The sequence below is a fragment of the Delphinapterus leucas genome, chromosome 3 (assembly GCF_059928025.1).
Source record: "Delphinapterus leucas isolate spDelLeu-1000000601 "Yukka" chromosome 3, BTC_Dleu_Yukka2, whole genome shotgun sequence".
Taxonomy (NCBI): domain Eukaryota; kingdom Metazoa; phylum Chordata; class Mammalia; order Artiodactyla; family Monodontidae; genus Delphinapterus; species Delphinapterus leucas.
In genome coordinates, this window is record NC_143131.1 from 67,641,431 (window position 1) to 67,661,832 (window position 20,402).

The 20,402-nt window shown below is 36.9% G+C and overlaps 1 protein-coding gene across 4 annotated transcripts in view; it reads left to right on the plus strand.

Moving 5' to 3' along the window:
- XRCC4 (X-ray repair cross complementing 4) overlaps positions 1-12,007 on the plus strand; it is a 263,958-nt gene extending 251,951 nt beyond the window's left edge. For 3 of the 4 annotated variants that reach the window (XM_022593335.3, XM_022593327.2, XM_022593342.2), the window contains exon 8: positions 8,363-12,007. In XM_022593335.3, the coding sequence (XP_022449043.1) occupies positions 8,363-8,474 (112 nt within the window). In that variant the 3' untranslated portion in view covers positions 8,475-12,007. The remainder of the gene's footprint in view (positions 1-8,362) is intronic. The other variant, XR_016392716.1, reaches the window with a different exon arrangement.
- The last annotated feature ends 8,395 nt before the right edge of the window (positions 12,008-20,402 follow it).

Below are 20,402 nucleotides of genomic sequence, written 5' to 3' on the forward strand. Positions count from 1 at the left end.
ACACATACACACACACATATAAATTTGTACATATATTTGTGTGTGTGTGTGTATATATATATATATATATATATACAGTCTAATTTTCTACACACACTCTCCTGCACCTTGCTTTTGTTTTACTTAATAATTTAACAAGTTTATGGAATGACTTTAATAGCTTTAAATGTATAATATGCACATGAAACACTTAGAGGACTTAATGGAGAAAAATAAATACTTTCCAAACATTTTAGACTGCAGATTTTATTTTTTAGAGTGTCTCATGGAATTACTTTTTCAGACACACTGCACAGCACCAAGTTGCCTTTCTCTGCAGTAGAAATAAGAATTAGTGACTCCCATATACTGCTGTAGTAAGAAGGGTATGGATTTCGGAGTGAGGGAAACCTAGGCTAATACCCTGGCTTCACTGTTGACTTGCCTGCCTGCTCACGTTCATGTTTACTGGCTGTGTGGCTTTGGGCAGGTTGCTTAACTTTATTGAGGCTTCTTGTTAATACTGTCTACTTCATTCATTCAATCATTTGTTCATTAATTAATACATGCAATCATTGGAACGTTTATGATCCAGGTCGTATAAAGCAGAGTCATTCTACTTGAGAAGCTTCTAATCTAGTGAGGGAGGCTTCATTTGTAGCACACCAAGTAGCAAAGAGCAATGGCCTGTCTTAAAAATAAAGTTGTGGAAAAGCATTTTTTATTAAGATGACAGTTTTCTGCTTTTATGGGCACAGATCACCAGTAGCAAATGTCACCTATACCGTTTCAAAACTTGCAAGGGATGCGGGAAGTTTAACATAGGGTTTTTCAGGTATTGAGTTTTTAAAGCATGTATGGGCTTTGATATTGCTGATCTAATGAATTACCACAGTAATGTTATTTATCTAAATAAAGTAGAGTAAGAATGACAAAATCTTCCAATTTATTATTATGAAATTCCTACATAAATTTTGGCATCCTTGTGGATTATGGACATATTGATCCTAATGTTTGTAACTTTAAATGTTAACTTGGATAGAACTAGAGAATCTTATTTTCAAACCCATAATATGAATATTTTACAGGGAAATTTTATAATTATTCTTTCCCAATATCTATAAAGCATGTAAGTGCATTTTAACATTGTATATTTACTCTTCATAATTCTCTATTCTATGTTTTATTCAAAATTACTTATTTCAAAAGCCTATTTCCATTTTATTCTTGTTCTTGATAAAGTTAAACAGCAAAAGAATATTCATTAAAAAAAAATTTAGGAATTTAGTTGAAAATAACTAACACAATTTATTTATTTGCCATTTTGGTTACCAGAAAGAAAGTTTCAACTTCTTTTCATTTTCTCAGACTAGTGAAATGCTGTCTAGGCCTATTGAATTCCAGACAATGTTTGGAATTCACTTGTTTTACTGAATCCTGATGACTTCAGTCTGTTAATTTATTTAGGAGATGCTTTTGGTTTTTATATGGTCAACTAGAAATGTGTAGCTATTTTCCCATTTATTCAAAGTTCAAATATTTTTTTAAATACTAAAATTTAATTTGAAAATACAGTGGTAATGTTGGTGATGTCAAATCTTTAAGCCCATTATTTATAACTTTTCAACTTAAAAGGTGTTTCTCTGATTGAGTTTGTTCCATAATGAGAACTCTGTTAAGGCCAGTTCAATAGCTGTCTAGTTATTTAATAGTAACAAGTACATAATACTCTGACTTGGCTGTTTTTGTGGTCATTTTGATGAAGGTTTGATTTGTTACATCCTAAAAAACAAACCATTAGATATTTGGCTTTTATTATTACCAAATAATGTATGTCTCAACCAATGTTCGGGTCTGTTTCTCTCCTAATACATTGCCCTTACCTCATCTCTCATCTTCATCTCTTGCCACACATCTGACCTCTACCCCAGTCCCAGGAGAAAGTCAGAGGTGAGGTGGATAGATGCCAGGGAAGTTGCTAGTAAAACAAAGCTCTCTTTCTCTCTCTCTTTCTGTCTCTATCTGTCTCTGTCTCTCTCTCCCACTCTGTCTATCTATCTATCTATATACATATATATATATAAAATATATTTTATCCTAATGTGAGAGAAAGAGCTACTTAAAAATGCTCTGCTTTGGTGGCCAGGCAGGAGTTGACCATTGACCATTTTGCTAGATTTTTGCTCTGACGGCTGCAGTCCAAGGGTTTAAGACTTTCTTCCTCCCAAAGAAAACATTCCCTGTTCTTCTTGTCTGTAACGAATCACAAGCATAGCAGCATCCTTCCAGCTTATTCTTCTCAGCTCCATATAATTCTTAGTGGGTGAAAATAATTTACCTAACATGCGTTTACAGATTCAGCAGTCAAAGTTGTATAGAAAGCCAGCATTTGGGTGGCAAATGGGAGTAGCACAAGCTGTGGGCACACAAAATAAACTTGGTTCTTGGCCGCCACAACAACTCTCTTCCCTGGTTCTCCCCATATCTCTTGAATCATTCTATTTCAGTCTCCTTTTATTCATTTCTCTCTCTTTCCATCTGCCCCTGTAATTTTAACATTTCCCAGGATTCTATATTAAACGTTTTTTCTCTGGTAGACTCTCTCTGGGAGTTTCTTCAACTCATTTGAAGATCTCTTCAACTCATTTGTCTTTAGTGGCCAGTAGTAATGGTAGTGACTGCTATCTCTGTACATGTAGTCCAGTCATCTCTCCTGAGCTCTACATCTATACAAGCATTTACCTACTCAACATCTATCTCCATTTAGATATCCTGCGGTCACTTCAGAGTCACCCGTTGTATCTGAAATGGAACCCTTTATGCATAGTACTCAACCTGCCCCTTCTGTAAAACCATCTTCACAGTTGCCAAAGTTACAAGACTCAGAAATCTGAGAGCATTGTCTTGGAAGAGCAAATAAGATCCAGAACTATTATGTACATACACAGATACACACACACACACACACACACACACACACACACACACATCAGTGTTCAAAGAGTAATATTATATAGTTTTGCATGTTTTTGACTTTAAGTAAATAGAATCATATTGTGTATTATTTTGTGCCTTGCTTTTTTTTTGTTTGTGTTTTTGTTTGTTTGTTTGTTTTTTGTGGTACGTGGGCCTGTCACTGCTGTGGCCTCTCCCGTTGCGGAGCACAGGCTCCGGACGCGCAGGCTCAGCGGCCATGGCTCACGGGCCCAGCCGTTCTGCGGCACGTGGGATCTTCCCGGACCGGGGCACGAACCCGTGTCCCCTGCGTCGCCAGGCGGACTCTCAACCACTGCGCCACCAGGGAAGCCCTGTGCCTTGCTTTTTTGCTCATCATCATGTTTGAGATTCGTGCATGTGTGTAGCTGCATCATAGTCCATGGTGTGAAAATTCCATAATTTACTTGCCCATCCTGTGGAGAGACATTTGGGTAGTTTTCAGTTTTTCACTATTATAAATAATGCACCTGTGAACATTTGTGCACATATCTCCTGACACACATATGCAAATATTTCCTGGAGTATGTAACTAGAAGTGGAATTCCTAGTTATAAGTACATAAATCTTCATGTACATGGACAGTTATTGCCAAATTGTTATCTAAAGTAGTTTCAAATGTTTATACTCCAGCCAGTAGTAATTCATCTTGTCATTTCATGTTCTCTGTGATCTTTGCTATTGTTGGACATTTTCATTTTTGCTAATCTGGTATAAAATACTTCATACTGGTTTTTATTTGCACTTCCTTGGTTTCTAATGAAGTTGAGCTAATTATCATATGCTTATTCGCCCTCACTGTTCCCTCTTCTTGGAAGTTCCTGAAGTCTTTGGCATATATTTTTTAATAATGTTGGGTTTTTAAAAATCGTTTGTAGGAATTCTTTAGATAATCCTTTGTTAGTAGCATATGTTGCAGTATTTCCTCTCAGTTTGGGACTTGTCTTTTCACTGTCTTTAAGATGTCTATTGATGAATAGGAGTACTTACTTCTAATGTAACTGAATTTATCTATCTTTACCTTTATGGTTTCACTTTCCGCCTTAAAAAAAACTTTCTATCCTAAGATCCTAAAGAAATTCTCCTCTATTTTCTTCTAAATGCTTTAAAATTTTGCCTTTTCTCATTTAATTCACCTGGAATTGAATTGTATGTGTAGGTAGAGATATAGTTAAGCCACATACAAATTGACTTTTGGTTTTTGACTTTAGAACCATTGCTTGTGTGTCATAGTCAAAGGAAGATGATTTTTCAAGTGTCACAGTGCCATCAATCATTACACCTTTTCCTGGACCTCTCAGTCTGCTCAGACTGGCACCTTGACATTTTTCAGAAATATTATTTTCAGAATATGTTATAAAATGCAAGTAATTCACTCCAAACAATACTAATGATTCTCATTTAAATAAGAAAAGGTTGATACTCCAGCCATGGTAATACCAATATTAAACATGGCTGAGAAAATGTCTTTACAAAATGAGCCAATAACTGGAAATAATCATTTTAAAAGATGTTGATAATTTAACTCTCAGAAAATTAGAAGTCAATCATTCATTCTAACATTTTAGAGAAACTTTCCCAGGATGAGATATTTCTTTTGACAAATCTAACTTCTGATCTACACTATTTACTGTTAATTAGATGGTGGTAATGCAGTTTTGATTCAAGTTATAGAGTGTGTGTGTGTGTGTGTGTGTGTTTTAATGCAGTGTGAAATCAAGTAATAAAACATAAAACTCTCTGCAAATTATTGAGACTATAAGCCATTTTTTAATAAGGCTGTCATCTGGAGAAGTTTCATTTATTCACTTTATTTGAAAAATCCTTATACTTTAGCCTTTAACTCTACAAAGACAATTTCTTATTCTCTCATTAACCTTTCCTTTTTAATTCACCTTTTTTCATTTATTCCACAGGTATTTATTGAGAGCCTGTATTTTGCAAAGTAGTCTATTTGAGTATAACTGTCTCAGAATTTAGGGACTGAAAGAACTTCCAAGATCATTTATAGTAACCTTAACTTTCTACAGCTTAAATCAAGACAGAGATCCAGAAAGGTGCTGCCACCTGACCAAAATCTGAACGTGGTGAAGCATAAATAAAGATTGCCTAACCTTGGATCAGGATTCTTCCTTTTGAACCATGTTGTCCATAAAAACTATCTAAAAGTCTACTTGAATCCTATATACTGATTTAATGTTTATAGAAATTCCTAAAGGGATATATCACTGTGAACAAATTATATTACACAGTCATTGCCTTAAAGCTACTTATAAAATGTTTAGGGTGAAAAAACATATTTGAAAAAAATTAGAGAAAGTAAAAAGTTTAACTGAAAGATTCCTGAGGGCAGAAATTATGTGTTACCTTTATCACATTTGTTATATTTCCCTAACACAATGAGCTGATCATAGTACATACTTAAATATTGATTAAAGGCAAAACTAGTATTGAAATATTGGGTGCAAACATTCGGTACTTTAAATGATTAGAGAAAATGAAAATCAGCTTCAATGTGGAAAGTTTAAAAAAAAAAAAAGGAAAAAGAAAAAAAGTCTTCATGGAAGATTTAGAATTTATAGTGGTCCATAACTAGTGGTTGTAACTTAGTTAGAAAGAGAGGAACTCCCAAGTTTGAAGTTGCTTCTTTAGCTCACTTTCTATTAAGACTTCAGGTACAGGTTTCTGAGTTATTTGCTTTCAAATTTCACCTCTAAGCATGAATGCTTGGAATAAGCGTGCTCGTGAAAAAATAATATGATAAATATACTAAGATATAGGTATAAGGTTATTGATCATTGTGTTGTTTGTAAGAGCACTAAGAAATGGAACCAACCCAAATAGTCATCAGTGTATTCTTAGTTTAAACAAATTAAAATTAATGATGAGTATAGATCTAAATATATTTTTCAACATGCAAAGACATTTCTAATATATTTTAGAGTAAAGGCATCAAGCTGCAAAATTATATATATAATCTCATATTTGTAAAAAAAAAAGACATGAAAATACAAATGATACAAAGTAGGATGATGGACATTTTAACTTTCTTCATGTTTTTCAGGAGTTTTATAAAGTCTTACAATAAACATTTATTACTTATAAAAATGATTAAACTATTTTTTTGGTTGTGGGGAGAGTTTTAAATTTACTCTGTTGACTTACCACAGATATGAAAGCTGTAGAACAATGATCTCCATTCATGGAACAGCTTTCATTGAACACCCATTATGTACTAGACACTAAGAACAAAAGAGTCAAAATCTATATCTTAGGCTCCCCATGACTTTAGAAAAAGATGGGAATCTTAAATGGAGAACCAGGGATCTACTCCCTTCAGACTTGTCACTTCAGAGTGGTCCTTTTGTCATATGCTGATTTTTTTTTAACTAAACTGATCACTCTTTGTGTTCTGGTTGTACAGTGTCTAGACGACGAATGAAATTACAGAGGTTTTTCCATATCTGGCTTTTTAATTGAAATAATTCAATTCTGTCTTTTGCTAGGAGGAGAAAAAGCAATTCTAAGATGTATAATGTGTTTTGAGTTGACATTGAAAACTTATACATGTAATAATTATACTTCTGTACTGTATCATTTTCTCCTTCTATGGAATATATTTTTAGATATTTAATTACATGTTACAGTAATTATGTCAGTATTTATTGTTAATTTTAGCATTGAAACTCCCAGAGGGTAGTACTTGTCATCTTGACAATGCATTAATGCATAGCACCTCCGCATTCCTGTGAGGGTTATGTTATCTGAACTTGGCTTGCTCAGGATAAGACAGAACATGTCCCAGGCCTAGTAGCAGCCAACCGTGGTTAATTGTATGCAGTCATGAGGCCAAGGAGGACCCTGTGGTGGATTCATTTTTAATAATCTGTGCAACTAAGTATGGGTACAGGCTTTTGGAAGTACTCATAATCTAAACATAACATTTGGGGATCTTTAGTTGATTAGTCTTTTAAATTAAAGAAACTATTAGCAGGAGCTCTTTTGTAATTTATGCAATATTAGGAGCTAATAATAATAGTTTCCAAATGTTTTGTGGGAATTTACAAGCACTTTCATTTATAACATCTCATTTAATCTTTAGACCACCTCTGAGGTGAGAGAACAGAAGTCCGGTTAGGTTAAATAACTTGCCTAAAGTCACACGGCTAATAAGAAATAGACCTAGATTTAAACCCTATGTGTCCTGACTTCAAGTCCTATTCTTTTTGTGTGTGTGTGTGGCTGTGTTGGGTCTTCATCCCTGCACGCAGGCTTTCCCTAGTTGCGTCGAGCAGAGACTACTCTTCGTTGTGGTGCACAGGCTTCTCATTGCGGTGGCTTCTCTTGTTGCGGAGCATGGGCTCTAGGCACATGGGCTTCAGTAGTTGTGGCATGCGGGCTCAGTAGTTGTGGGTCACGGGCTCTAGAGCACAGGCTCAGTAGTTGTGGCACACGGGCTTAGTCGTTCCACGGCATGTGGGGTCTTCCCAGACCAGGGATCAAACCCGTGTCCCCTGCATTGGCAGGTGGCTTCTTAACCACTGACCCACCAGGGAGGTCCCTCAAGTCCTATTCTTTTTTAGCTGTACCAAACTGCTATGATGCTTCTGCCTTTGTAGTTGGAAATATGGGCATTTTACTGAGTATTACTGGGTTGATTCAGACCAGGTTTATACAAGGGTATAAATATACATTCCTAGGGCCTTCTTCTGACTGAGCTCTGTTACCCTCCAGCTCACCATTTTTGAAACACCAATTATCCATTAGTGATCATGCCTTTTATCCTAGGACTCAGAGAACATTTACATAAATATAGAGATCAGTCCATTGATGTAGTAACTACAGTACTGAAACTGAATAAATTTACTTACTAAATGAAGATATGTAGATTCAGTAAAAGAATGTGGACCAACAGCATTTCATCAGCAACTGCTAAAAACGTGAAGTCATTATATACACACTTACAATCAAATGACCACTAAAAGAAATTTATGTGATCAGAACTTCCTGCTGTTGAGATTCAAATGAATGTTAATAGTTAGAACTTAAGGGAGCCGAAGGAAAGTGTAAATTGTGATGGAATTATTAAAGAAATGGCTTGAGAAATCTTCAGTATCTTGGCATAAAAGTACAGCACAGAGGATATTTTATTTCTTGACCTTAAGTATGAATATTGTTGTAGGCCCTTGAATATTCGTTAGCTCAGAATAGAGGCAGATTAATTCCAAAGCAGTTAAAGAAATTAAATGCCTTTCATCTCTCTTTATGTTAATGCAGCAGTTTGGAAGCAGGGTTTAACTTTTATTTCACTTATGTATCTCTTAATTTTCTTTTACTCTGTATGTAGTTTTTCAAAATAAAATTGTCTTGATTTTTCTTTTTACTCCAGGCTTGATCCTCCACTACCTGAGATGCTGAAAAAGGATCACAGCCCAGCTGAAAACATGTCTTTAGAAACTCTAAGAAACAGTAGTCCAGGAGACCTCTTTGATGAGATTTAATTGTCTCAAAAAGTACTTTGATGTTCACAAGACTGTGTTTTCTATTCATTTCCTTAAATGACAAAAGAAAAATTTCAACTCAGCAGCAGCTCTTAGTGTGCTTTACAATGTAATTACATACACACTGAGCTGAAACCATTATGCAAAATGGATTACACATGTATATGAAGATATGATTTGATGACAGTAGTGCATTATTCTAAACTATTCATTCAGCATGCCTAGAATTAGATAAAATCTCAGACCTTTTTGTTGCAAAGGTCACATTTACCTTATTCAGTTCACACATACTATATGTAGTAGCTATCTATTCTGTCTCAGAAGATTTTGAAAATAGGACAAAGAAAATGTCTACAAATTCTTTTTTGAATAGTCATATTCTGAACACTGATGTTTGAGCATTTTAATTTGTGGAATGATGTGTAAACTCTATTTTTAGTTTGTACACAAACAACCTGAAAATCTGATGATAAAACTTTTGATTGAAGATTTTGTGTCCTTAATAAAAGATGTTATTTAGTTAAACTTTTTCCTGCAATACAGTAACAGGTCTTTATAGAGTATATATTAATATAAATGTAACCCTGTTTTGTATCAAAGAGTGTTTTCCAGAGATTGTTGATAAAAGGTTTATCTTATAGGTACAAGGGCCCTCTTTGAAGACAAGGACCTTTTCGTATCCACTTATCTATCCCCACATACATCTGGCACAGATTTGTGTTTTAAATATTCATCGTTTCTACTTCCTGACCTCACATTCACTTCTATCCAGCTGAACATCCATTCCCTCCATGCCACTCAAGTTAACAGTGACCACCATGTTGCTAGTTGGTCCTTTCTCAGTCCTCATCTTACTAAGCCTCTCAGGGAAACATTTGACAGCCAATCACTTCTCCTTAAGAAACATTTTCTTCACTTGACTTTTGCAGTAACATATGCTGTTTGTATTTCTCTTCCATTCTGGCCACTAATTTTTTAGACTTCTTGGCTGAGTCCTTCTCCTTGTCCAACAGTTAAAAGTTTCAGTGTCCTGGGCTTAATCTTTAGACTTTTCTTTTCATTACTTACATTGTCTCCCTAGATTATCTGTGGTTTTAAATACCATCTATATGCTAATATCTACAAACTTTAAATACTTCCCTTTCTTCCCTTCCCTTCCCTCCTCTCCCTCTCTCTCTTTCTTTCTCTCTCTCTCCCCAACTCCCCCCTCCCCCCCACCCCCGTTTCTCTGTCTCCCTATAGAAAGTAAGCCCCATCATAGCAGAGGCATGGCCCTCTGGTTTATCTCTCTACCTTCCAGTACCTAGGACAGGGCTGGATTCATAGAGACTTAGTAAGTGTTTGTTGAAGGAATAAATGCATGTCTATCACGTAGTAGCCCCTCAAATCATCTAGTTTCTTTAAGTTACTAGATCACTTTGAAAAGAAGCTCATTAAAAGATTGAAATTTATCTTGATGATTTGATACAAAGAAATAGTTGTTCAGAAAGCTCAACTACCTTTTGTGATTAATTATAAATACATATACATAATGTTTACACATAGGCTTGACTACAGAGAGAGAATGAGAAGGAAATTATACATTATTGTTTATATCAGAAATAGGATTTTATTAAGTCAATAGAACAACAAAATATTTTAAATAGAAATTTTACTGCATTTTTATTTCTATACTAGCTTCCATTTAAGAGGAAAAATTTTAATTAAATGTAAATATAAATATGTGAAATATAATTATAAAATTCTACTCAGTCACCTAGGAAATTCACTATAATAATGAATTAATATAATCCAAGATTTACCTTGGATCTTTCCAAGGAGATTGTGTACATAAAGTACCAGAATCTCAAGATAATGCTACCACATCTGAATAGACCACAAATGACTAACCAAAATTAGCATACATCAGTGTATATATGTATGTATATATGTATATGTTATATATATGTATATATATATATTTTTTTTAAGTGAAAGAGAAGAAGAAGAAAACAGAATTTGGCTGTTAACTCACTAGTGGTGAGAAAGGGATACATGGAAAGTGTTTCCTAAGTAATCATAACAAGAGAATCTATAAAGTTCATGGTACAGTTGATCCTTGAACAGCATAGGTTTGAACTATGCAGGTCCACTTATAAGTGGATTTTTTTCAATAGTAAATAATATTGTACTACACAATCTGCAGTTGGTTGAGTCTTCAGATGCAGAATTACAGATATGGAGGATCTGAAGATATGGAGGAGCCACAGATAAGAAGGGCTGACTATAAATTATACTCAGATTTTCGACTATCTGAAGGGTCAGCACCCCTATCCCCCATGTTGTTCAGGGGTCAGTTGTATTTTTTCAGGGCAGTGGATCTTTTCAACCACTGCTATGTGTCAGATTAATTCAGCTGGTTAGAACAGAACAGAATAAGCCCATAATCATAGTTTCCTCTTTTCTATCTCTTGTGGTTTTAAAGTTCTTGTCCTCTATAGACAGATATCTATAGATTTGGTTAAGATGTCCAGATTCTATCATTCCATGCCATGATTTTTTTCCCACATTTTTCCATTGTCTATACTCTAAAATAGATTGTTGTGGAAGACACTGAAATGGAAGGCACAAGAATTGAGTTATAATGCAGCATGGCTTTTTTTTTTTTAACATATATACAATTTTATTTGCCAGTTATACCTTGGTAAAGTGGGAAAATTACCAAAGGATTTGAATAGTTATGTTTACAAAGAAGATATAAAAATTGTAAGAAACCCATGAAAAGAAGCACAACTTCATCACTCATTAGGGAAATGCAAATCAAAACTATATTGAAACCCCCATACATAAAATAGATAACTAATAAAGATCTACCCATAGCACAGGGAACTCTACTAAATACTCTGTAATGACCTACATGGGAACAGAATCTAAAAAAGAGTGGATATATGTATACATATAACTGACTCATTTTGTTGCACAGCAGAAACCAACACACATTTTAAATCAACCATACTCCAATTTAAAAAAAACTATATTGAAACCAGATCACACATACTAGGATGGCATAAAGACTATGCCATATTGTCCTTACGCTGGCATAAGGACTTCTGTACAACCAAGGCTATAAGATGGATATGCACATAATTGGGAAAAATGGAAAGAAAAGCAATTGGGTCAGGACTTGTGCTCCTGTGAGGGGATTTAGAGAAAAAGGGAGATTGTTTGGGTGGGCACCCTCTCTGGGTAGTGGGTGGGTTGAGAGCCACAGACCCGGTGTGTCAGTTCCTGGGTCCTAGGTAGGAGACCAGCACCCTTGGCTGGTTGAAGAACCTCTGGGACAGATAGAAAGGCTGGAGAAGCCTGGACTCCTTCTTAAGGACTGCACACATGCTGGCTTGCCACCAGACAGGTGCTTCTTGTATTTCAAACATTTGTTCAGTTAAGATACCTTTGACATCTTCAGCATTATTATTTCTGGAAATGTATTTTGTTTTGAAATTGATTTTATTTGATGTTAATATAAAGACTCTAGCATTATTATTATTACTGTTTGAATTGTACATCTTTTTCTGTCAATTAAGTTTTAACCTATATTTTAAGTTCTATTGTGGTAAGCATAAAGCTAAGTTTTTTTTAAAACACATTCTGTTAATCTCTATCAGTAGATGGTGTTTAGGCCATTAGCAGTTAGTTTGATGTGATGGTTATGATTTTGTTTCAGTCTACCAATTCATTTTTTGTTTTCTAAATTATTTTCTTGATGATGATAATGATTATGAATATGATTTTATTCTCATTTATTTATTTAATACCTTCATTGGAATATAATTGCTTCACAATGTTCTGTTAGTTTCCACTGCACAACAAAGTGAATCAGCCATACGTACACATATATCCCCATATCCCCTCCCACTTGAGCCTCCCTCCCACCCTCCCTATCCCACTCCTCTAGGTCATCGCAGAGCATTGAGCTGATCTCCCTGTGCTACGCAGCAGCTTCCCACTAGCAGCATGGCTTTTTTGATCTTGGTGCCCTCACTTCTAAAACAAGGTGATTGCATTTCTGAAGGTTTTTTCAGCTTAAGATTTATAATGATTGACCCTGGCATCAGATGGTATGCGTCAGGCTTCATTAGGGAAGTTCATGGAAGAAAAAAATCCCATCCCAGGAAGAGACATCTTTATTATGTAGTTTTAAAAAAGGTCAGGAAACTATTTAAAACTTTTTTCTTAGTGGTGCATAACTCAAATTTATAAAATACTAGATCCCATGTTTTGGAGCCAAGCAGCTCTTGGGTAAGTTTGTTTCAACAAATGTTTATAAGGGATCAGTTATGCACAAAATACAGAACTGAGCCATGTGGAGAATTTAAGGATAAATCCATCCATTCACCAGATATTTATTAAGCGCTTGCGTCAGTCTCTGTTCTGGGCACTAAATGAGGCAATGAATAGTACAACTGCTCTGTTACTGTGGAGTTTATAGTGACGTGAAATTTGGGGTCTGCTCTCCAAGAGTGGAGTATATGAGTGAGTATATGAGAGCGGGGTTGAGATTGGGGCTCGAAACCGCTGTATGGTGAACTATAATATCAAGGAGTAGTAGGATAAGTGGCTTAAAGAGAAGGATAAAAAATTTAAAGTTGTGGGTGAGGATCCATAGAAGATAAAGGATCCAGTTGGGGGCTTAAGAGAAATTGGTAGGGGTTGGGGGAAAGTCAGCTGAGGGTGAAGCTGTCTTCCAGGTCAGAGGAGAGTACAGAGGGTCCTGGGGGATCAGGTGTGAGGTTAATTTCCAAGTTTGTAATTGTGAATCATCCGAATGAAGAAGACAAGTTAAAAGGTATCCCAGGAGGAATGTCGGCCCAGAGCATTTAGGAGTGTGAAACTAAGTTATATAATAGAGATATGGAGAGAATTGAGCTCCACAGTTCTAACTGGCACCTCCTTGGGAAGGTATGGGCTCCCAGAAAACTTCAGGTCATGGAACCCTTCCTGGGCATCTGGGAATGGGAAAGGAAGGCCAGTCCGTAGGCCCCTTAGCAGACATTTCCCAGAGGTGCAGCCAACCCTCATTCTTTTGTGTCTCTCTCATTCTTTTACTCAGTTATATTTGTATAGAATCCTTTTTTAATAAAATGAAATTAAATAGCTGACATCTAAATTCATGAAAGCCCTCATGAACTTACCTATAAATCAGGAAATTAAAAAAAATAGGTAGTTAACACATTTTGTAAGGGAGAATGATATAGTCACAAAAGAACTATTCATGCATCCATGTGTAGCTACTGTCTGAATTAAAACTTTTCACTGCTGATCTGACAGCTTCTAGTAAATGCTTCTCAGGAGGGCAGATTTCATTTGCAAGTGTTCTGTGCTCAAACCTGCAATGATTTCCTCTATTTTAATAACTGGAAAGGATACCTTGGAAAATACATGACAGGCAAGCACCATCTCCTGTCCTGTCTCCCAGCTCTCTTTTACCTACTCAACCTAAAACACTCTCCAGCCTCCCTTTTACTCGTCTTCTCCCTTTCAAATATACACATACCCTCTCATTTACCAACTATGATCCTCACTTTTTGATTTTCCTCTCCTCTATTTGAATAAAATTCAATATGAATTTTATTGTTCATATGTTGGTTTTTCTTCTCCCTTTTGGAGGCCCTTCATCCTAAACTCTCATCTCACAATCTCACTGAGAACTATGCTTTCTGAGTAAGGGTCTCTTTGCCCCTAAAGGCTCTTGGTTCTACAGAAAAAAGAGAGAGATTTCCTTCTTGACAGTAGATGTTCCTATTAATGGCAGGAGCAATTTTGATGGCCACTGTTCCAGTAAATAGAATGTAGGTTAGTCCTGAAACACTTACTTTTTTAAAAATTTATTTTTTATTGAAGTATAGTTGATTTACAATGTTGTGTTAGTTTCTGGTGTACAGCAAAGTGGGTTCTCCCTCTCTCTCCCTCTCTCCCTCTCCCTCCCCCCCCCTTTCTCTCTTTCTCTCTCTCTCTCCCTCCCTCCCTCCCGGCCTCTCCTAAATTAAGTGATCCGATTGAAAACCTCATGAGACTTCTAGAATCCCTACTGGGACAAAATGGTGGTAGAGATGATGAGAGAAGTAGGCTTGAAAGAGATGGTTTTGTCCTTATGCTTTGCAAACATTTAGGGAATTCAAGCATGTGAAATTTTCCAGAGCCCCTACTAAATAATACTGGAAACAATCTTGTTCCACTCCCCTAAGAGATATAATGTATCTCTCTGAGGAACTAAGTTTACAGAGGAGTAATTAGATTATTTTGAAAGGTTAAAATATTGTCAATAAATTTTTGCTCTTCACCACCACCACTCAGTTGACTTGCTTTGGCTGATAAAATGTGGATGAAATAACAATATACACGTTTTTGAGCCTAGGAGTTAAGAGGCATTACATGTTTCTGCTTTTCGCTTTGGGAGATGCTGATCTCTGCCGTGAGACAGACACGCCCCGGGTAGCTGCCACCCTTCCTGCCTGGGCCCCTCGTGAGATACAGAGTGGAATTGAACTCATTGCCAAGCTGGAGCCAAGCTCACTACCCTGAAACCTAGAGAAGAGCCTTCCATTTGAGCCCAATCTAGATAAGCTGAACTATAGTCAACCATGCTGATTGTGAACATGAGAATAATGGCTTTCTACTCAAAGCCACTGAGATTTGGAATAGTTTGTTATATAACTGTATTTTGATAAGCGCTGACTAAAACAGCTAATCACATAGAATAACAAAGACAATTTTGCATTTGTAATAGCTTTCAGTATATACATGGAACAAAAATCTGGTGTCTTCTGGCTAGAACCTGATGATAGAATAAATAGGAATTAGTAATGTGAATTTGGGGACTTAAGCCAGGTTTCTACTCTGTTTCTGCCAGCTGTTAACTGTCTAACCTTGGGCAAATTCTCTGAACTTGAGCTTTCTTATCCATACATTGAGAATTAAGTAAGATAATGCAGATAAAGCATTTAGCACAGTGCCTGCTTCACAGTAAGTGAAACACATATGGAAGATCGTATGATTGTTACTGTTGTTCTGTCTTATGATGGTTGTGTTGCACATAATGAATCAGCACAGTTATGTACCACCAGATTATCAGTTACACTGACCCTCTCTGAAATTTATTAGCTCAAGCTCCTTGTCCCTGATCCGTTCTAAAGTCTGACGCTCTTCCCAAGAATTTTGTGAATTCCTGCGGGATTTATTTTCATGGCTACCTCTGCTCTGAATTCTGTGGGGCTGAGCCTCATGTTTTATCAACCCCAATTTTCTTTTTTCTCCCATCCATGCCCACTCAGCCATGGAACTCACTTCATTTTCTTTGATTTACATGACAAAAGCACTGAGAAATCTCTGTGTATAGCAGAATTTATTGAAGGTGTGGGTCAGAGAGGCAGTTTACCTCAAAATGAGCACGTATATTTGATTTTACCATAACTCTATTCTTTAAAGTCTTCTGGCTTTCCTACTCATGAATCTCCCATTGGCAACTTGTCTCCATTGGATCCAGCCTCCTGCCACGTTGTCCATCCATCCCTTCCCTCTCTCCTCCCTCCTCTCCTCTCCTCTCAGCTTTCCCCCAATTCCTCTTATTTTCTCATGCAGAACCACTCGGCTATTATCTCTTTCTTTTAATTGTTCCTTGTTTTTATCAGTCGGGGAACATGTTTTCTTATTACATTTTCCCTAGTGTTAAATGTTAAAATAATACTGTGTACCATACCTGCAATGTCATTTTTAAAAGATGGCATGACTTCTAGGCAAAGCAAGACCTGATTGAAGGTATTGACCTATCTAAAGAAATAATGTAACTGTCAGAAGGGAGGTGGAGTGGCCACTGAAATATAAAAAATGAAGAACTCCAGAGGAAAACACTTTAGGTGTCTGTCCAAGTGCTTTCTAGGGAAGAGAAAATCTATCCCAGAGCTTTAAGTATGTTCATGTATTCACTCATTAATTCATTTATTCATACTCTCCCTCAAAAGATAAAATTGCAGTTCTTCTGTATCGGCCATAACTGGTTATCTTTCCTTGTGATTAGAATGTCAAAATTCTGACTTGGAGACAGGTTTTCATACTTAACAATATATCATCTGAAGGCCATGTTTGTTTAATGAGAATTTTATATTCTGTAAGAATTATGGCATTTGAGGAAGGTGAGAGAGAAAAAAAGTATATGATAAAACAAATACTAGTATTTTCTTGAGGAATTTTATATAAAATATTGACATTTCTGAAGAGCATTTCTTTTTTTAAAATTTATTTATTTAATTTATTTATTTTTGGCTGCATTGGGTCTTCATTGCTGTGCGCGGGCTTTCTCTAGTTGCGGCGAGCAGGGGCTACTCTGTTGTGGTGCGCGGGTTTCTCATTGCGGTGGCTTCTCTTGTTGTGGAGCACAGGCTCTAGGCACGCGGGCTTCAGTAGTTGTGGCACGTGGACTCAGTAGTTGTGACTCGCATGCTCTAGAGCGCAGGCTCAGTAGTTGTGGCGCATGGGCTTAGTTGCTCTGAGGCATGTGGGATCCTCCTGGACCAGGGATCGAACCCGTGTCCCCTGCATTGGCAGGTGGATTCTTAACCACTGTGCCACCAGGGAAGTCCCTGAAGGGCATTTCTTTGTTTTTCCTATTACAGCTCTAACCTGTCATACATGACATCAGTAACTTTCATAATTTTTAAAAAATTTTTATTGGAGTATAGTTGATTTACAATGTTGTGTTACTTTTTGCTGTACAGCAAAGTGAATCAGTTATACATATATATATATATATATATATACACACTCTTTTTTAGATTCTTTTCCCATATAGATCATTACAGAGTACTGAGTAGAGTTCCCTGTGCTATACAGTACGTCCTTATTAGTTATGTTTTATATATAGTAGTGTGTATATGTCAATCCCAGTCTCCCAATTTATCCCTCCCTCCCCTTTCCCCCCAGGTAACCTTAAGATTGTTTTCTACATCTGTAATTCTATTTCTGTTTTGTAAATAAGTTCATTTTTACCATTTAGTAACTTTCTAACTGCCTACAATCAGCCAATGTTGAATTTCTTTTGCTGATAGTAACCCAGTGGTACTTTCACTTTTACTATCCTTTGTGTCAGTCATCTTATTAAACTGAAGAATTTGAAATTTGGATTCTGAACAAGGATATGGTACCTTAAGTTTACACACAGTTCTCACTTATAGTTAGAACGCAAGTCCTAACGTGTAACGTGTATGTGTTCATTCACTCATCAGATGTCTACTCAACACTTTGTGCCAAGCACTCTGCCAGGTACTGGGGCTAGAAAAATAAATAAGACATCACTTTTGTCTCTCAGTGTCTGGAAGTCAAGACTAAGAAAAGGGGCAGAGCTGTACACAGACAATCAGGGTGTGGTAAGTGCTGTGAAAGAGCTGTGTCCCGTGTGCTCAGTGCACAGGGAGAATCAACCTGATCTTATTTTGTTGGGAGAGTACAGGGAGAAGAGGCTGTAGCCAAGGGAAACTTGAAAGAGGAGACAGAAGAAGTTTGAGCTGAATTCTGGGAAGACTCTGGCCTTGCCTGTTGGCTGAGGGATCCTCAGCTGTGTGTGAGGCTCTGAGGAACGGGTGAGTGTGGCATCTTCTGTGCCTTGAGGCTTCAGTGAAGGGAGAGAGAAAAAATGAAGCACGAGGCTGAGAGGGTAGTGCAGGCTACCTATTGATTTTGACTTGAGTGAACGGCTATAGAAGGATCTTAAGGGAAGTAAGGGATGACCTGATTAGATTTGTACTTTGAAAGGGAGCACATAAGGGCATAACCACAGGCACCCAGAGGTCTCCCATCTCTTTGCGGTTTGTATAACTCCATGATGCTATTCCCAGTCTGTCTGGAAAATTGTCAAAACCCACTGCATACCGCCGCAGATTAAACCTTTCCGATAATCTTTGGAAGTTGCGAGTCTCCTGTTAGAGCGACACGACGCGCTCACGACAGAGTGAACCCCTTTTTAGTGCCTGGGCCCAGGCCTTTGGTACAAGCAGAAATGGTTTCATCATTTCCTCTCAGAGTGATTTCAGGATATATTTAAGCCTCTTGTGGAACTAGCCTCTTTCTTGAACATTCCCAGCCCTGCTTTGACATTCCCATTTCCTGCAGAATGCGGCTCGTATACACCTTTGGAGGAGCTGCCGTCGCTGTCCTCATTAATTCATTTCTTGCACCTCTTCCTGGAGGCTGTAGGTGTAACCACGCTATTGGAAGCAATATTCACATTTATTTCCTAAGGCTTCAGCACTTTGTACCTGTTCTGGATCCAAACCTCGCTGGGGGAAGGAGGGCGTGGATTTCAATACACTGGTGCCATTCAATGGATGTTAAATAACATAAAGCATCATGAAAGAGGGGCTTAAATCCTGGAAGGAGACATTGTGAACTAACCCTTTATTCCCTGGGATTCTGATCTCAGGACAGTGAAGAGCTATAGAGTACCTTTTCCCCAAATATAAAGTGGCAGAAATAACACTTTTTGAAAAATCAAATTATATTTAGTTTTCAAGTTTCAACAGAAAACTTGAGACAATATTTCTCACTGTCTTTCTAGTAGATACATATTTTGGCCACTATTTCTCCACAGATTTCAGTGGGCAAGTGCGTGAAGAGGTACTTTTTCCACCTCACTGATGATTTTCTCAGTAACTGAACTTTATAAGAATATAGAAAATCTTCACAAGTCAATCTTCCAGTGCACTTGAAAATAATTAGGTGTTCTATCACTTTCCTTTATCGCCTTATCAGAGAAGCATTTGCAACCAGGCCTTCTATGAATGTGGCTAAATCATACCATAGAATCATTGAGAATGTCTTAAATATTAAAGCAAGTATCAGCGTCCCCACATCAGTCCTGCTAATGGAACAACCCAGCAGCCTGTTATAAAGAAATGTGAGGCTTAGTCCTTATTTTATTCCATTTAATTAGAGAACAGCTGAAAATCCTGTCTTGCATTTTCAACACATGTTTCCAATTAGTGTAGCCGAGCAGGACCCTGAAGTGATAAAAGCACTGATGTGTACCTTTGGTGCCTGTACAATGTACTCTTTCATTTTACAAGGTGGCTGAAGTGCAGTTTTAAATATCTTTTTTTAAATGTTAACAAAAACCCAGGGGTATAAACTTAGAAAAAAGTGAAGAGAGGCAAACACAATTTTGTTTGAATTGCTTGCCTAGACTTTTAGAACCCTGTACGCAGAAGGAAGCTTATTTGGTAAAATCTGCACTGGGCATTTACAGGCTTGTGTGCAAAAAGCATTATGGTTTATGCGAATTGTGCTCAGAGGCCATTAGACGGGAGATCCATCACCTCAGGAAATACCACTTACTGTACTGTAAATTTGCTTCATGTGACCGATCTGCTTAAAAGGCAATGGAAATCCCATTCAAATAAATTGTTTCAGACCATGCTATAACTGATAGGACATTTGCCTTCGGTGAAACTCTTTCTGGGTAACTTTTGGAAGTTCATATATCTTTAAGTAGGAAAGTAAAACTGGTGTCCAAGAATCTGGGAATTAGATGTGGAAAAGCCTAATTTAGGTCATCACATCCCACCTCCTGCCAAAATAAAGGGAACTAGCAAGAGGAAAAAGTAAGATAAAACAAGTAAAATATTTTATGACTCCTTCACATGGTGTGTGTTCCAAGCTGTGCCAGGAACAGTGGAATGATTTTCCATTTTGTGTCATGGGAAAGCATGATGTCTTTAGTCCAAGAAGGTAGAGACACTTATACTGTTATAGGGTCCTACATGAAGATTAAAAACAAAATTCTTTGTGCCTGAATTTTATTTTCAGAGCTACCATTCCATTTTTGGTCCATAATTCACAAACTAGAGAAATGTGCCCATCAAAAACAATAAACTCCATCTCCTAGACTCATTACCAATTGCT